Source organism: Erinaceus europaeus, chromosome 8 (assembly GCF_950295315.1).
Source record: "Erinaceus europaeus chromosome 8, mEriEur2.1, whole genome shotgun sequence".
Lineage (NCBI taxonomy): Eukaryota > Metazoa > Chordata > Mammalia > Eulipotyphla > Erinaceidae > Erinaceus > Erinaceus europaeus.
Genome location: NC_080169.1, coordinates 28,210,284 through 28,229,197, shown reverse-complemented (window position 1 = coordinate 28,229,197; position 18,914 = coordinate 28,210,284). Strand labels below are relative to the sequence as shown.

At 38.7% G+C, this 18,914-nt stretch overlaps 2 protein-coding genes across 5 annotated transcripts in view; both read left to right on the top strand.

The window, feature by feature from the left end:
- Positions 1-18,914, top strand: part of LOC103114303 (cytochrome b-c1 complex subunit 10-like) — a 530,783-nt gene that overhangs the window by 308,632 nt on the left and 203,237 nt on the right. The window lies entirely within an intron of this gene.
- Positions 1-18,914, top strand: part of FAM221A (family with sequence similarity 221 member A) — a 33,910-nt gene that overhangs the window by 5,430 nt on the left and 9,566 nt on the right. For all 4 annotated transcript variants that reach the window (XM_060196099.1, XM_060196096.1, XM_060196095.1 and 1 more), the window contains exons 2-5: positions 206-379; positions 6,143-6,333; positions 9,745-9,951; positions 14,216-14,320. In XM_060196099.1, the coding sequence (XP_060052082.1) occupies positions 206-379; positions 6,143-6,333; positions 9,745-9,951; positions 14,216-14,320 (677 nt within the window). The remainder of the gene's footprint in view (positions 1-205; positions 380-6,142; positions 6,334-9,744; positions 9,952-14,215; positions 14,321-18,914) is intronic.

Sequence of the window (18,914 nt, the reverse complement as noted above, 5' to 3'; positions counted from 1 at the left end):
GTGCCATTTTTAGTGAACGAACATTTTAGAATTTTTAGCATCCAGTTTACAACAAGAAGAATGAAAGTGTTTAATTTGCTTCAGAATCAAGGGAAAAATTGAGTTGAACATGTGGCATCATTTGATTTTAGAATTTAATGTTTTTAACCTGGAAAATAAATAGACAAGGCTTAAGAGTAATCTCTTTTTATTGTTGTGCTTGTAGAATTGTTGGTGAGGATGATGGAGGGAAACTTTTTACTCCTGAGGAATATGAAGATTACAAAAGAAAAGTTTTACCTATGCGCTTACAGAACAGATTATTTGTGAGCTGGCGATCACCAACTGGCATTGACTGTAAACTTGTGGGTCCAGAGACACTATGTTTTTGTACACACAGGTATGAGATTTTATTGCTAAGTATTCTGATGATTAGAAAATATAAATTATAGCAGGACATATCTTTATTCTATAAATAACATGATTTATAATCTTATTTTTATTTATTATTTAATATATATTTATTGATTCTCTTTTGTTGCCCTTGTTGTTTTATTGTTGTAGTTATTATTGTTGTTGTTGTTGTTGGATAGAACAGAGAGAAATGGAGAAAGGAGGGGGAGACAGAGAGAGAGAAAAAGAAAGACACCTGCAGATCTGCTTCACCGCCTGTGAAGCAACTCCCCTGCAGTTGGGGAGCTGGGGCTTGAACCAGGATCCTTATGCCAGTCCTTGTGCTTTGCGCCACATGAGCTTAACCTGCTGCGCTACAGCCTGACTCCCACATTATTTATAATCTTTCAGATCATCTGAAAATAGACCTTTATATGAACATTTGAAATTATCTAAAGGGGATTTGTTGTGTTATCATTTAAGATTTTTCTCATGCTCTATTAGAACTCATTATGGAGTTCATGACCTTAAACATCATTTCCTGCCTTTGGTAAAGGAGGTATCAGTCCCCCAGTGACTTTGTCACTGATGTGTCATCAACTTAAGAACTGCTTAAAGAGTTTGAGTTGAAAGGGAGGACATGGGAAGAAGCTAAAAGGGGACAGGGGACTTAGTTCCTATGTTAGAGGGAGATGACAATTTCTTGGTAGGTGAGGTGTGCTGACCTAAGTTGTGAAATTGTACTCCTGTGACAACAGTTTTGCAAATCAGCAAAATAAAGTGATAAAAAAGAAATGCCTGGCACATAATTGACACGCATTATTACAAATTAATGAATGATGCGTTTTTGAATACTCCAGTCATTACCAATTAGAAGGAATAAGAATCTTTAAAAAAGTTTCTTGATTTGACCCACCATGAACAAGTTACTTTTGTTTATTTATTTATTATTTAATTTTTTGCCAGAACACTGCTCAGCTCTGGCTTTTGGTGGTGCGGGGGCTTGAACCTGGGACTTTGGAGCCTCAGCCATGAGAGTCAGTTTGCATAACCATTATGCTAACATCTACCCTCTGCCAACAAGTTACTAATCTACAAATAAGCATTTATCTTCAGATTTATTACATTTTCCTTATAGTGTGTGTGTTTAACCAGGTGTGCCACTGCCTGGCCCCTACTTTTTTCTTATACTTTAAGAAACGTGTTGTGTCAGTATCTCTTTTTTTTCCTTTCTATAGATTTAAAAAAAATTTTTTTTTAATATTTATTTTATTTATTCCCTTTTGTTGCCCTTGTTGTTTTATTGTTGTAGTTATTATTGTTGTTGTCATTGTTGGATATGACAGAGAGAAATGGAGAGAGGAGGGGAAGACAGAGAGGAGGAGAGAAAGATAGACACCTGCAGACCTGCTTCACCGCCTGTGAAGCGACTCCCCTGCAGGTGGGGAGCCGGGGTTCGAACCGGGATCCTTATGCCGGTCCTTGTGCTTTGCGCCACCTGCGCTTAACCCGCTGCGCTACAGCCCGACTCCCTTCTATAGATTTTTTAAGAACTATTTATTTAATAGAGACAGAGAGAAATTGAGGGGGAGGAGATCAAGAGGGAGGGAGAGAGGGACATCTGCAGTCCTGCTTCACCACTCGTGAAGCTTTCCTCCTGCAGGTAGGGGTCAGGTGCTTGAATCTGGGTCCTTGTGCACTGTAACTCATGCACTTAGCCCAGTGCACCAACACCTGGCTCCTCAGTATCTGTCTCTAAATCAACAAAAATTCAGGCACATTTTTATTAAAAGTGATCATATTTGCGCCACATGTGCTTAACCTGCTGTGTTACTGCCCAACTCCCAACATGGAAACAGTTATTAAACTTGATGTGCTTTTAAGCAGTAACTTTAACTTTCTTTTTTTTCCTGTTTTTTATTAGTTATTTAATATTGATTTACAAAATTATAAGATAATAGGAGCATAATTCCATATGGTTCCCATCACTAGAGTTCTTTATCCTCATCCCCTCCACTGGAAACTGCAGTAGTTTTCCCAAGGTCACTGAGATGGGCTGATTCTGTAACTATCTATATGTATATGTCTATCTATTTGCTTTTTTCCAACAGTCCTGCCTTTGCTTCCTTTCTAAATCACTCTTTTACCTATTACTACTTCTGAGTGTCTTTCCTTTTTTCTTCTTTTCTCTCAGATAAGAGAGACAGTACTTTGCTTCTTCTGGTGTGTTCCAGATTTGTTTCCCTTTCACTGATGGTATAAAAACAAGATTCCTGGTGAAAAATGCTTTGGGTCCTGGTGGAATGGGGGGTATAGAACCCTCTGGTTTACTTCCCCTATCATTTGCCCCTCTGGGAATATGGACCATATTTCTTCTTGGGGAACAGAAGGTGGGAGTTCTGGCTTCTGTAATTGCTTCTCCATTGGACATGGGTGTTGACAGGTGGATCCATACCCCTAGTCTGTTTCTGTCTTTCCCTAGTGGGGTAGGGCTTTGGAGAAGTGGGGTTCTAAGAAGCATTGGTGAAGTCATCTGCCTAGGGAAGTTAGGATGGAATCATAGTAGCAGCTGGAACTTGGTGGCTGAAAGGGAGTAAGATGGAAAGCAGGACAAAATACAACTTTGATTTTTCTGTTCTAAAGGAGCCATGCAAGGAGAACCACCACCCTGTTTGCATAGTTTCTGGGACTCTTTCAATAAGAGACTCTTTGTGTATTTGCTATTTACACACTGAAAGTTTGCCAAAGATTGTTAGGTAGTTGCTAGGATGAGTAATGTATAAAGATTGACTTTAAACTTATTTAGCAACCAAACTGAAAAGACTAGGGGGAGTGGAAGATGAAGTACATGCTGGTATCTTTCAAGTTTGGTAAATTTGTGTTAGTTTTCTAGTTTTTCTTGTACAGATTTGGTGCTAATCTTTTATTTGTGTTATATATCATAGAATTAATCCTCAGGATTGACCCATCTTAGCTTTAATGGAAAAATTCTTTAGAACTGCCACTCAGTGAGATCTTTTCCTAAACTTTGTTTTAACCTTACAGAAAAGCTAAACATAGTTATCAAGGAACATGAAGAATATATTGAGACTTAACAAGCCAGCTGTTGTTAATTTATTTTACTATATTCATGTAGTTTTTTTCTTTACGTAGCTGGTTATCTCCTGGCCCAAGGATGGATCTTTTAAGTTTCTTGAAACATTATCAAATAGGATTTGTTCTTTTAAGCACTCTTGACAGTATTGTGAATTACTTATAGCTTAAAGATTGTTGGACCTTTTTACTAAGTGTAACTGGTATCTTACTGTTATTTTAACATTTACTACTTAAATTAATTGTGAGAATAATAAATTTAATATCTAATACTAATAAATTTAATATCACCTTTGAGAATGAGATTAGTGGCCTATTTTAGAATATTTCATTAATTTAGCAAAGAAATGACTTTCAAAATGCTGATAATTTATCCTGAGGTTAAAAGTTAAAATTATGATGAATTATATTAAAGGTTAGATTTTGTTAAAAAGTAGTGACACTAATATATGTCTATTACACTTACTTCAATTTTTTAAAAATTTATTATTATTTTTTTATTTAAGAAAGGATTAATTAACAAAACCATAAGGTAGGAGGGGTACAACTCCACACAATTCCCACCACCCAATCTCCATAACCCACCCCTCCCCTGATAGCTTTCCCATTCTCTATCCCTCTGGGAGCATGGACCCAGGGTCATTGAGGGTTGCAGAAGGTAGAAGGTCTGGCTTCTGTAATTGCTTCCCCGCTGAACATGGGCGTTGACTGGTCGGTCCATACTCCCAGTCTGCCTCTCTCTTTCCCTAGTAGGGTGTGTCTCTGGGGAAGCTGAGCTCCAGGACATATTGGTGGGGTCTTCAATCCAGGGAAGCCTGGCCCACCCTGGTGGCATCTGGAACCTGGTGATTGAAAAGAGAGTTAACATACAAGGCCAAACAAATTGTTGAGCAATCATGGGCCCAAAGCTTGGAATAGTGGAGAGGAAGTGTTAGGGAGGTACTCACTGCAAACTCTAGTGTACTTCTGCTTTCAGGTATATATTTTGCAGTAGTCTATGGATACGTTTGAACATAAGCTACACTTACTTCAATTTTAAATGGAAAGATCTTAGAGATAAACTTAAGAAATGAACTTTGATAAAATACTTGTGATAAAGAACATTTATCATACTCTTACATTGTACTTCCATATTAAAAAAATCTCTAGGGATCAGGAGATAGCTCACCTGGTAGTTTTCATGGGTTCAAGCCCTATTACCATATGAAGGATCCCGGTTCAAGTCCCCAGCTCTCCACCTGCAGGGGGTTTGCTTCACAGGTGGTGAAGTAGGTCTGCAGGTGTCTTATCTTTCTCTCCCCCTCTCTGTTTTCCCCTCCTCTCTCAATTTCTCTCTGTCCTATCCACCACCAACAGCAGCAATAACAACAGTAATAACAACGACAACGATAAACAACAAGGGCAACAAAAGGGAAAAAAAAAGCATTATGGATGGTGCCAGGGGAAGGTCCAAGGATGATGAGCTGTGCTATGGTTTCTTTTTCTGTCTGTCATTAGTTCCTTCCTCTCTCTCAGATAAAGAATACAAATTTGCTTCAGGAACCACATGCAGAAACAATAGTCTCACTTAACACCATGCATCCAAATCAGCTCAGACTAGACCAAAGACCTGGAACTAGATAATAAATAGAAACAAAAAAAATCCATGCAACACTTCAGGACCTTAACAATGAAGTTGTAATTGGAGACTCAATTCCATGGGCAAATGGAAAATAAATGGGACTACACCAAACTAATAAGCTTCTACATGTTGAAAGAAAATTCCACAAGGATAGAAAGGCAACCCAGCAGTTAAGAGAATATATGTATACATCTGACAAGGAATTGTTATCACACATCTATAAAGAAATCACACAGAGCCCCCGGCTCCCCCCCTGCAGGGGAGTTGCTTTGCAAGCTGTGAAGCAGGTCTGCAGGTGTCTATTTTTCTCTCCCCCTCTCTGTCTTCTCTTCCTCTCCATTTCTCTCCTAACAACGACAACATCAATAATAACAACAATAACTACAACAATAAAATAACAAGGGCAACAAAAGGGAAAATAAATAAATATAAACAATAAAAATAAATGAAAGAAATCACACAGCACAACAAAAGGAAAAAAAACAATAAAATGGGCAAAAATTAGACTTTCTTTTAGAAAAGAGATAAAACATTAATCCCCCAATAAAGAAATTAAAAAAAAAACTGTAGTGGTATTTTAAGGAAATTAGATAATATTTCTTTGTATAGTGCAGCAGAATTCTTAAATAGCTAATTTTTTTTAAAAGAGTGACTTTTTTTTCTCTGATCAAGGGCTATAGCTGACAGAAATATTATATGTTAGAAGAGTTTATTTTCACTATACTGACAAGAATTGAAAAAGAAAACATATTTCCCTTTAACAGGAGAGTGTCTAACTTTTTAAAATACCTTTTTAAATTTTTATTTATTTGTGTATTTTCCCTTTTGTTGCCCTTGTTGTAGCTATTATTGTTGGTGTTATTGATGTCTTCGTTGTTAGATAGGACAGAGAGAAATGGCTAGAGGAGGGGAAGACAGAGAGGAGGAGAGAAAGACACCTGCAGACCTGCTTCACCGCCTGTGAAGTGACTCCTCTGCAGGTAGGGAGCCGGGAGAGTGTAATTTTTACCAGTACCTGCATTGCATTTATATTTCTTTCCTTTTTTATTTTCTTAGGTATAAGCAACATAAAACTGACTTTGAAACGATTCCACAGCAGCGCCCCATTAGTTTGCCTTGCCGAGTGACTGGCTGCCAGTGCAGGGCTTACCTTTACGTCCCTATGAATGGCACGCAGCCCATTCGCTGCAGGTGCAAGCACTTTGCTGATCAGCACAGCGCTGCACCCGGATCTAAATGCAATGCCTGTGAGTGACGTTATTTTAAACAACCGTACATAGATTGTGTTTCTTTCTTTATTGAATAGTTAACGTGTCTTTGTGCCAGCTGTGTCGGTAATATTGAACGAATAAGAAAACTCAATGACTGTCTACTCTAAAAATGAACTTTTTGTGGAAAACTCATGAAGTTATTTGTATGCTTTGCTATTGAAACCTTAATCTCATGTAATTCAAATAAATTAATAGTAACTGATTTTAAAGACACATTAGACATGATTGGATTTAGATTTTGGAGCCATGGGAGTTTTAGCAACTTCCCATTACAGGTTTTTAAAAAGGATTTTGCAAATAAAATCTTAAAAATGATTTTCTGATATTGTTGCTGTTGGAAAGATAGGCTGATAGGGAAACCAAAATTTAACATGATTTTAACACTTTATATGTAATATCATTGCTGTCTAGTATCTAAACCCAAATTCCATCCTCCATCTCATTTGTCTTTTTACTTTATCGTTCTTTAGAAAAACATGGAAAAACAGGTTAATGTAGTGGGTTGGCAGTTTATTTTATGAGATAGTCATTCTAGTTGTTTTTGTAAGAGTTTAAATGGAAAATCCCCTCTCCCCAAGAGGCTGGGTGTTGACACAACGATGAATCTATTACTCCTGGCAGCCATATTGTTTCCTTTTACTTTCCTTCCCCTCCAATTTCTCCTCCTCCTCCCCTCCCCGCCCCTCTTCCCCTCATTTTTACTTGAAGGGATAGAGAGAAATTGAGAGGGGAGGGGGAGATGAAGATGGAGAGAGAGAGACATCTGCAGACTTGCACCACCACTCCCGAAGCATCCCCCCTGCAGGTGGTTAAATTGAAATCTTATGATGAAAAATGTATAACCAATTTTTTAAAAAAATTTTATTTATAAAAAGGAAACATTGACAAAACCATAGGATAAGAGGGGTACAGCTTCGCACAGTTCCCACCACCAGAACTCCGTATCCCATCCCTCCCCAGATAGCTTTCCTATTCTTTATCCCTCCGGGTGTATGGACCCAAGGTCACTGTGGGATGCAGAAGGTGGAAGATCTGGCTTCTGTAATTGCTTCCCTGCTGAACATGGGCATTGACTGGTCAATCCATACTCCCAGCCTGTCTCTCTCTTTCCTTAGTGGGGAAGGGCTCTGGGGAAGCAGAGCTCCAGGACACATTGATGAGGTTGTCTGTCCAGCAAAGTCTGACATCATGCTAGCATATGGAACCTGGTGGTTAACAAGAGAGTTGACATGCAAAGCCAAACAAATTATTGACCTATCATGGACATAAGGGCTGGAATAGTGCAGATGAAGAGTTGAGGGGTCCTCCATTTTGTAGATAGCTAGTAGTCATATTTTAGTTAAATTCCAAAGGGCCTATACTAGTTTTTTTTTTTCCTTTTTCTTTTTGTCCCTGAGCCTGAAATCTGATATGACAGTGGATCCAAGTTATCGTTTTTTTAAAAGCTTAGTTCAGGGAGAACAGAAGCAACCGGTGGCATAGCTATATACAAATAATGTCAAAGGACATAAAATATGGTGATGGTGTGTATGATACAGCAAATCCTAACGAAGGAATTTTTCAAAGTTAACCCAATTGCCAAACAATGTGATTATAGCAATAATTATTGTCTTCTTAAACCCTAAGACAGCAGGAACCTCCTGCTTCCTTTATAGAGTCTATCTTTCCCCCAATCCTGGAACCTCTAGGTTGGGGCTCACTTTCCTACATGCTTCTCTCAAGTCATACCAAATGATACTGCATCCACCGATCCCAATCTAATCAATGCAACGAGTACCACCTCAGCATGCTTCACTTCAGACTGTGTCCAGAGACGTCAGGCATGGAATGCCAACCCTTCACCTTCATCACTTGGGTGAGACCTTTCCTTTCAGGGTATTCAAAACCTAGATATTGACTGAGTCCCCCCCACCCCCATAAGATAGAGCATATGTTCACATGTATCCATAAATTAGGGCACATATATACCTGAAAGCAAAAGTACACAATAGCATGTAGTGAGTCAGTATCAAGTTCATAATGTTATAGTGTCTACTTAGACTTAGATACCCTCTTCATCTACTTCCTATTACTGTTCTCTTACTCACTCCAAAGCTAACCTTAGAAAGCAAGGACTACAAAAACTGAAAAAGGGCAAGAGACTTGCCTACTTTAACAATGACTTTTTAGTCACTATCAGGCCATTCCATCAGTTGGGGCCTTAATCGGGGAGTCCTGAGATTCCCAAACAGACTTGATGGGCCTAGAACTCGAATAAATCCCTCTTTCCATTGTTCCAGTCATTTCTATCAGGAACAACAAAATAGACCCCTTTGTGGGCCCCCATAGGACCTTGCCCTCAACTTGGATCAACAATGGTAGAGACTGTACCATCCTCCGAAGGGAGGCTGGACAACATACTTTATGCTACATCTGAGGAAGATGGGTTGATATTGGGGCAGCTTGGAATGTTCCTACTTATGACCACAGAATGTGAGTTCAGGTCCAGAGGGATGCAGATGGCACACAGACTCCTAAGCTATTTATGAGCCCCAGATCGCATCAAATCGATGGGGTTTACAGTCAACAATATTTATACCCCTTTCCCATATTAGAGAGCTACTCTCTTCCCTGATCCAGCTTTCTGGTCCTTTTTCTAGCCATGACATCATCTCCCCAGACAGTGTCTTGGATCCACTGGCAGATCAGATTTCAGACTCAGGGGCAAAAAGAAAAAGGAAAACAAACAAACAAAAAAACTACTATAGCCATAGGCCCTTTGGAATTTAACTAAAATATGCCTACTAGCTATCTACAAAATGGAGACCCCCTCAACTCTTCATCTGCACTATTCCAGCCCTTATGTCCATGATAGGTCAACAATTTGTTTGGCTTTGTATGTTAATTCTCTTGTCAGCCACCAGGTTCCAGATGCTAGCATGATGCCGACCAGACTTCTCTGGACAGACAACCCCACTATTGCGTCCTGGAACTCTGCTTCTCTAGATCCCTTAACCTACTAGGGAAAGAGAGAGACAGGCTGGGAGTATGGATTGACCTGTCAAAGCTCATGTTCAGTGGGGAAGCAATTACAGAAGCCAGACCTTCAACCTTCTGCATCCCACAATGACTGGGTCCATACTCCCAGAGGGTTAATGAATTGGAAATCTGTCAGGGGAGGGGATGGGATACAGAGTTCTGGTGGTGGGAACTGTGTGAAGTTGTACCCCTCTTATCCTATAGTTTTGTCTATGTTTCCTTTTTATAAATAAAAAATAAAAATAAAATAGAGTTACAGTTCCATGAGGAATCTGGATTCAGGTGACTTTGACTAAGTTAAATATTTTCGGGAAGACATCACTGAACCTATATTTAAAAACATTTAACTCTGTTTACATCATATTTCAGGCTCCAAGTGTTCAGGATTCCACAGCTGCTTCACTTGTGGTTGTGGTCAGCCTGCATATGCCCATGACACAGTCGTGGAAACTAAGCAGGAAAGACTGGCTCTAGGAAAACCAGTGGGACAAGACATTCCTTATGCAGCTATGGGAGGATTAACTGGCTTCAGCTCACTGGCAGAAGGCTACATGCGGTTAGATGATAGTGGAGCTGGTAAGTGATGACATATAAAATATGAACTTGTCATATAATGTTTTTATGTGTGTGAATCATGGTGAATCCTATGCTTGTTTAGTATTTTACAGTCATCAATTTTTTTCAATAAGACATTTGCTTTCATCAATATTATTATTTTTATTTATTTATTTTTATCCTCATATTTTTTCTTTATTGGGGGATTAATGGTTTATAGTTGACAGTATAGTACTTTGTATATGTGTAACATTTCTCAGTTTTCCACATAACAATTCAGTCCCCATTAGGTCCTCCTCTGCTATCATGTTCCAGGATCTGAACTCCCCAACCCCACTCCAGAGTCTTTTACTTTGGTGTAATATACCAATCAATATTATTATTATTTACCAGAACACTGCTCAAGTCTGGCTTATGGTGGCTTATGGCACCCAGGTTCATGAAAGTATTCCTGTAAGTTCCTGTAAGTATTATGCTATCTCCCCAGTCCCAGAAAAAAATTATCTTTTTATTTATTTATATATTTTATTAATTAATTAATTTACCTATCTATCTGTTGTATAGAGACAGCCAGGAATTGAGAGAAGGAGGTGATAGAGAGGGAGAAAGACAGGGAGACACCTGCAGCCCAGCTTCACCACTCACAAAGCTTTCCCCTTGCAGGTGGGGACCAGGGGCTTGAACCAGGCAGGGTCTTTGAGCATTGTAACATGTGTATTCAACAAGGTGCACCACCACTTTGCCTCCCAAAAACATTATCTTAAAACTATTAATTTTGGCTTTTAAACCAGGTGTTGGTATTCCTGGTAGAGTCCACACATTACCATGTATTAGGACCCTGCTTCAGGTCCCCAGTCCGTCTGCACGTCTTTCTCTTTCTTTCTCTCTCTCTCTTACCACCCTCCCACAATTCCTTTCTGCCTTTATCAGACAAGAAAGGAACAAATGGGAGCAGTGGATTTGGCATGTATCAACTGAGCCTCAGTGGTAACCCTGTTGGCAAAGAGAAAAAAGAAAAAAAATTTAAAAGGAATTTCATTGCCATTATATTATATATGGTCATTATTGAAAACTTAGAAAACACAGGAGAAAAAGTCACTCCTACTTCAATACATGTACCAAGTCCCAACCCCCAACCCCATTACTAACAACAGCTGAATAATAGTTATTTGATTTGCTATGACACAGTTTACCTGTTACCCTATTATATTCATTTTTTTCAACATTACATCTATCTAATTTTGGAAACATAGGTGTATGTGTATTTGTACCTAAGCACATGCACGTGTATACACGCTGCCACATCTATAATAGTACATACACTTATACCCATATGTCTGCATGTGTGGACACATATGTCTGATTTGCATATAAAAGTTTAAAGTAGTAACAGGGAAAGTATAATTGAATATATATCTCAAACTACTGAAAGTAGCTGAATCCTTAAGAATATTGGGCAGTATTGGGGAGCAGAATATCATCCTCAGGCACTATAAATGCTTCTGGTTGTATATATATATATATATATATATATACATATATATATACACATATATATATATTAATTGTTAATTTTTAATTTTTATTGTGATTTAATATTGATTTTCAAAATTATGAGATAATAGGGGTATAATTCCACACCATTCCCACCACCAGCATTCTGTGTCCCCATCCCCTCCACTGGAAATGGTAGTAGTTCTCCTAAGATCACAGATAGGTGGACCATTATTTTTATAAATAAATAAATAAATATATATATATATATATATATACTCATTTTTTCTGTGGCTGTGCCTTCTCTTTCACTCTAAGTCACACTTACATCTGTTACTACTTTCAAATGGCTTTCCTTTTTTTCTCTTCTCTCTCTGGGTCCTGATGGAATTGGAATTTGGAGCCCTCTGAACTTCCCCTAACATTTTTCCTCCTCTGGGAGATGGACCAAAATTCTTTATTGGGTGCAGGAAGTGTGAGTTGTGGCATATATATCAGCAAGATATATTAGTTTTAAAGTTGTTATTATAAAAATTCTGTAAAATAATTTTTCTTGTTGAAAGTAGATGATGTGCAGGGACCTCTTGAGTACTTCTCTTTACCCCAGAGTCTTTCCCAGAGGCTAATTTGTTGTCATGCACTGATACATTGTTTTCTTTTTTTCAGTGCAGCAGTAGAGACTTAATCATAGGACAACTTTTTCATTATGTCAATTTTAGGGAGAGAAAGGGGGAAGTGAGGGGAGAGAGGAGAGACACCACAGCATCACTTTACCATCAATAGAGGATGTGTGTATACACACACACACACACACACACACACACACACACACACCACACACACACACACACACACACACACACCACACACACATACACACACACATACACACACATACCACACACACATACACACACACACATACCACACACACACACACATACCACACACACACACACACACACACACACACACATACACACATACCACACACACACACACACACACACACACACACACACACACAGAGTTTATAATTGGGGCCTGATCTGTGCTTAATTTCATGGAAGTACAGGTACCCTATCTGGTGAGCTATCACTTGTCCTCTCCTCTCTGTGTCTTTTTCTTGGCAATAAGGATGAAAATGTTCATCTGGGAGTAGGGAAATGATCCTCAGCTCTGCATTAGAAAAAAAAATTGCACACTGGGTTAAGTGCACGTAGTACAAAATGCAAGGACCTCGTGCAAGGATGCTGCTTTGAGCCCCGGCTCCTCATCTTAAGGGGGGCTGCTTTACAAGTGGTAAAGCAGGTCTGCAGGTACCTATCTTTCTCTCTTTCTCCCCCTCCCTTCTCAATTTCTCTCTGTTCCATCAAAAAATAAATAAAATTAAAATAAAAATGGCTGCAGGAACAGTGAATTTGTATTGCTTGCACCAAGCCCCAGCAATAACCCTGGAGGAAACAGCACAAACTAGGCTAGAAAAATAGTTCACTTGAATAATGTGCTGTTTTCTCATGTGCACAACTCAGGTTTAAGCTGGTCCCATTGCACTGAGGAATATTCAGTGCTGTGTTGCCTTTCTCTCTTTCTACTTTTTCCCTTTTTATTGAGGGAGTTAATGCTTTACTGCACAATCATTCATTGACATATGCATATAATTTCATTATGTAATAGGCCCCCAAAGTTTTCATCCTATCCTCCTCCCCCCTTTCCCAGAGTATTTTGCTTTGGTGCAATACATCATGTCCAGTCTATGTTTCACTTTGTGCTCTCCCTCCCCTACTTTTTGTTCTGCACATTCTATCTTAAAAAAATTAGCCCAGAGTAGTGAAAAGTCCAGAGGTGATAAAAACTAAATAAAAGAAATGAAAAAGCAGGGGGCTGGGCGGTAGCACCGTGAGTTAAGTGCACATGGCGCGAAGCACAAGGACTGGTATAAGGATCTTGGTTATAGCCCCCGGTTCCCCACCTGTAGGGGGTTGGCTTCACAGGCAGTGAAGCAGGTCTGCAAGTGTCTGTCTTTCTCTCACCCTCTCTGTCTCCCCACTCCCACTCTTGATTTCTCTCTGTCCTATCTGGCAACAACAGCAATAATAACAACAGTAATAATGACAAGGGAGACAACAAGGGCAACAAAATGGGAAAAATGGCCTCCAGGAGCAGTGGATCATTGTGCAGGTACTGAGTCCTAGCAATAACCCTGGAGGCAAGAAAAAAAGAAAAGATAGGGTGAGCTTTTGAAATCAAATAAGCTTAAAAGTCTCTTTCTTTCCTTTTCCCAGGGTGTGGGGATAGGCACATGAGAAGAGATGGTGGTTTTGTAAAGATAGGACAGTAATAAATTTTCTTTGTATTTAGTAGTTGGCCTTTGTACTGATAGTTTGTGGATGTTTCCTTATTTCATAGAGATATAAATTTTCTTTAGTTTTCAGATGGTCTTCTAGTGAAGAATAAATTAAAACTATTCTATTCTTTTCAACTCAAAGTCCCTAATTGTACATGACTGTCTTGTTTTTAATAGTGATTTTGACTATATTTGTACTTCTTTGCTGACATGTAACTACATTCATACATACTTTTCCCCCGTGGAAAAGCTTCTTGAGCAATACAAACCTATTTGTATTTTCCTTTATATTATATATTTTTATATCACTGAAATGGAAAAGATCCTTTTTACAGAAAGGATCTTTCTAATTATTCTGCTGAGATTCTAATTTATTTCATAGTAGGAATAATAACTGGTTTGTCCTTACAAACTAAGATTTAATTTAATCTGTTTCGCTTCCAGGTGCACCTCCCGTTGAATTTTTAGACTCTCCAGTTACAGCCATGGACCACCCATTTCTAAAAGCTTTTCAAGTACCCTCTAGTTCTTCTCCAGAAACACTAGCAGGTAGTAATTAAATAAAATTTGGAAAATATGTTTGGGTTTAATATGTAAGAACACAGAGCTCTGATTCATTCTCTAGACAGTATTATCACAATTTGCTTATCATTTTTTCAGATAAAATGAGAAAATTACCTAACACTGAGGAAAACAAGAAATTGAAAAATAAGAAAGCTAACTATGAAAATTATGAGGATTCTGATAACACCATAATTTGAGCCAGGACTACATATATGTGTGATTTCACAGTTCTGGACAGCTTTTTCATTCAGACAGAGAGACAGAAGCAAAGAAGGGGAGAGACACACAACATTGGGACTTTCCCTTGTTGTCACAGCTGGGGCTTGAACCTGGGCTAAGTGGATAGCAAGGCACATACGCCACCCAGTGAGATATCTTTCTTTTCAGCTCTAATTACAATGTGTTCTGGCACATGTTATTGATTTGATATTTGAATAAGAGTTCCTTTTGGTGGGCTAATTGCCTTTACCCTTTAGGCTCTCCCCCAAAGGATATAATCTAGTAGTGAGTAATTATAGCTTAACACATTTTTTTATAACTTGTAAATTATAATAAATTTAGTAGAATTAATTATAAGCACCAGTATCTTATTTCCTTTATCATTATTAAATATTTTCTCTTTATATATTATATTTATTTATTTTGGATTGAGACAGAGAGAAATAGAGAGGGAAGGGGAGATTGAGACAAAACAATCAAGAAAGAAAGACACCTGCAGCACTGCTTCACCACTTGAGAAGCATCCTCCCTGCCAGTGGGGACCAGGGGTCTGAACCAGGGTCCTTATGCATTGTAACATGTGTGCTTTGCCAGATAAGCCACAAACCAGTCCCTCTTATCTTGTTTTTATTTATTTACATTTTGCTAATGATTTAATAATAATTCATAAGATTATAAGGGTATAGTTGTACACTGTACCCACCACTGAAGTTCTGTGCCCTACCTCTTTTTAAAAATTTAATTATTTATTCTTTTAATTTTTATTAGTGATTAATAATGATTGACAAGATTGTGGGATAAGAGGGGTATAGTTCCATACAATTTCCACCACTTGAGTTCCGTATCCCCTCCCCTCCATGGGAAGTTTCCCCATTCTTTATCCTTCTGGGAATATGGAACAAAGATATTTATGGGGTGCAGAAGGTGGGAGGTCAGGCTTCTGTAATTGCTTCTCTGCTGGACATGGGTGTTGACAGGTTGAGCCATACCCTCATCCTATTTCTTTTTTTTTAATTTTTTTTATTAATTTTATTTTTGAGAGAGATGCAGAGAGTGAGACACACACACACACACAGAAATACCAGAGCACTGCTCAGCTCTGGCTTATGGTGGTGCGGGGGATTGAACCTGGGACTTAGGAGCCTCAGGCATGAGAGTCTGTTTGCATAACCATTATGCTGTCTCCCCCACCCCCCTCATCCTATTTCTCTCTTTCCCTAGTTGGGTAGGGCTCTGGGGAGGTGGGATTCCAGGACACATTGGTGAGGACATCTGCCCAGTGAAGTCAGGTTGGCGGCTGAAAAACATTAAGATATAAAGCAGAACAAATTGTTTAGTAATCAGGCATCTAAAGGTAAGACTATAGCAGGTGAGATTCAGGGTCTTCATATTGGAAGGAGCTAGGAAGTCTATTTTAGGTATATTCCATGACTTTAATTTTTGCCTGAGCCCAACAGCTAATATGCAGGTGGGCAAAAGTATTGTCTGGGAAGATGGTGCCAGAGTTGGGAATAGGAATAGAAAGCTAGGTTAGGGCTGAGAGTAGCATCCTGCTCAATGTCCTATTTTCTTTATTGAAAACAAATCTAAAAACATTGAAGGATATCAAATGAATTATTAGATGTTTACTATTTTCAAATATTTTTAAATGAGAATTTTCTTTATTTGTATTTTCATGTAACCTTTCCATGTATTCTGACTTTCTCACAAGGAATTTTAAGGTTACTTACAAAAACAACAACACAATAAAGGCATGATAAAATATAAGATGGAAGAAATCAAAACCCAGAAAAATGACAATTGTATCAGTTTTCAAGGCTGACATAGTTGAGATATTAGGCTTAAGATGTTGTATCACTGTAGTGGCAGTCACACAGGAAAATGTGATAAGTTTATTTGGTTTTTTATTTATTATTTCATTTAAAGCAGACATGTATTGTAACGGACTGAAATATACAGCACAAAAAAGATGGAGGTATAAATCATGGAATTTTCACAAAGTGCAGTGGATACGATTCACAGGTCACAGAAAATCACCTTGTACTTATTTATTATCAGATTGGAGGACACAAATTCCCGAGTGCAAACAAAATTTGTATCAATGCTGGATTTTAAACATGTCTATATATGTGCCTCTCACAGTAGCCAGGGTACGTAGAAGACCTTTTCCAGAAAATTCACAATTTCTGATAGTAGCCCATTTTTGATAGTTACCTTTGAGAAAAATGATAATACACTATTAACTGGGAAATGTTATGCATGTACAAACTATTGTATTTACTGTTGAATGTAAAACATGAATGCCCCAATAAATAAAAATAATAATAAAAAACAAAAAGTCAATACATTATTTAGCCAGATACTAGTATACTATTTTTAAAACCACTTCTTTTATTTCTTAAATATATACCTTTTTAATTTTTTTTTTATTGGATAGAGACAGGTAGAAGTCAAGAGGGAAGGGGGAGATAAGAGAAGGAGAGAGTCAGAGATACTTACTGTATTGCTCCACTGCTTGTGAAACTTCCAGGAGCCTGAACCCAAGTCCTTGTGCATTGTAACCTGTGCACTCAACTGGTGCACCACCAAGCACCACTCGTAATGTGCTATTAAAGCACCACGTAATGAAGGAGAGTTTCCAAGAAGTACAGTGTAACCCAGGGAAAGACCTAGAGTTTCTAGACAAATGGATAGACAGCACACATTCTTGTTTTTCTCAACAAAGCTCTAGCTAGGGATGGCTAGTGAGAGTATTGTTAGATACTATGATCAATGTCTGGAATTATGTGACTTCTGTGTTGGGGGATGAGGGTAAATTTACATGCTTTAAAAACCAAAATGGGGACCAGGCGGTGGTACATCCAGTAGAATGCTCATGTTACAGTGCATAGGGACCCTGGTTCAAGCCACCTGTTCCCACCTTTAGGTACATTTCTTTCTTCCTCTCTATTTTCTCTTCCTCTCTCCATTTCTGTCTCTATTTAAAATAAATAAATACAAATAAAATCTTTTTAAAACCCCAAACTCATGTTCAATTGATATTCTTGTGTAGATATGAGGAGATCCAACTAAGATAGTCATCTGCTATGAAGGTGAACTTTTACACAGAATTAGGTTTTTAGTGTATCCACAAAGAACCATTATTTCCAGTGGCCTAGGAGGTGGCACAGTGGCTAGAGTGCTAGACTTGCAGGCATCAGTCCAGAGTTCAGTCCCAGTATCATATATGCTGGAGTAATGCTCTGATTCTCTCTCATAAATAAGTCTTAACAAAAAAGCTATTTCCTCCCTGAAGCAACTTCAAATTTATTTCAGTACAAAATCAATTGGTTTTACAAAGTGAATATCACGGATAATGGCTGAAATAATTTAATTTTGAAAAATGTCAAAATAGATAACACTACTTATGATTGTCTACACAAAGTGTTTTATTCTGTTAAAGTTAATACCACAGACTGGAGGTGGGCATGAGGTAGCTCACTCAGTGGAGTGTACATGTCAGGTTTGACCCCCCCGACATCACATGAGCATTCCATGTCTGACATCAGGAGAAGCTCTGTGAATGATAAAGAGGTGCTGTGGTGTTTGCATTTCTCTCTCTCTCTCAGTCTGTCTTTATCTAAAATTATAAAGGAAAAAAAAAGTCTGTGAGCAGCAGAATTACAGAAGTACAAGACCTCAGTGAGGGAAAAACCCAACAATAGCAACAGCAACAACAACAAAAATCCATAGAGATTAGGCGACTTTCAATGAAAAGAAATGTGTCGTTCATGGTTTGGAGGTAGGGAAGTTTATCAAGGACATAAAATGGTTTGGTCCAAGAAGACTGTTTTTTTTGGTTCATATCTACTGTCTTTCTACTGGAAGGAGGTGGGGTGGGGATGGTCTGTGTGGAGTTTCTTTTATAGGAACAGTAATCCCATTTATGAAAGTTCTGCTCTTATGACCTAAGCACCCCCCCAAGGACCTACTATCTTTTTAATTAAATTAAATTGATTATTTTTTTATTGCTGTCACATTATCCTTCTGATTTGGTGCCAGCACTACGGATCTACTCTCCTGGTGGCCATTTTCCTCTCCTCCTCCTCCTCCTCCTCCTCCTCCTCCTCCTTCTTCTTCTTCTTTTTCTTCTTCTTCTTCCTGGTGGCCATTTTCCCCTTCTCCTTCTCCTTCTCCTTCTCCTTCTCCTTCTCCTTCTCCTTCTCCTTCTCCTTCTCCTTCTCCTCCTCCTCCTTCTCCTTCTCCTTCTCCTTCCCCTTCCCCTTCCCCTTCCCCTCCCCCTCCCCTCCCCCTCCTCCTCCCCTCCCCCTCCCTCTCCCCTCCCCCTCCTCCCCTCCCCCTCCCCCTCCCCATTCTTCTT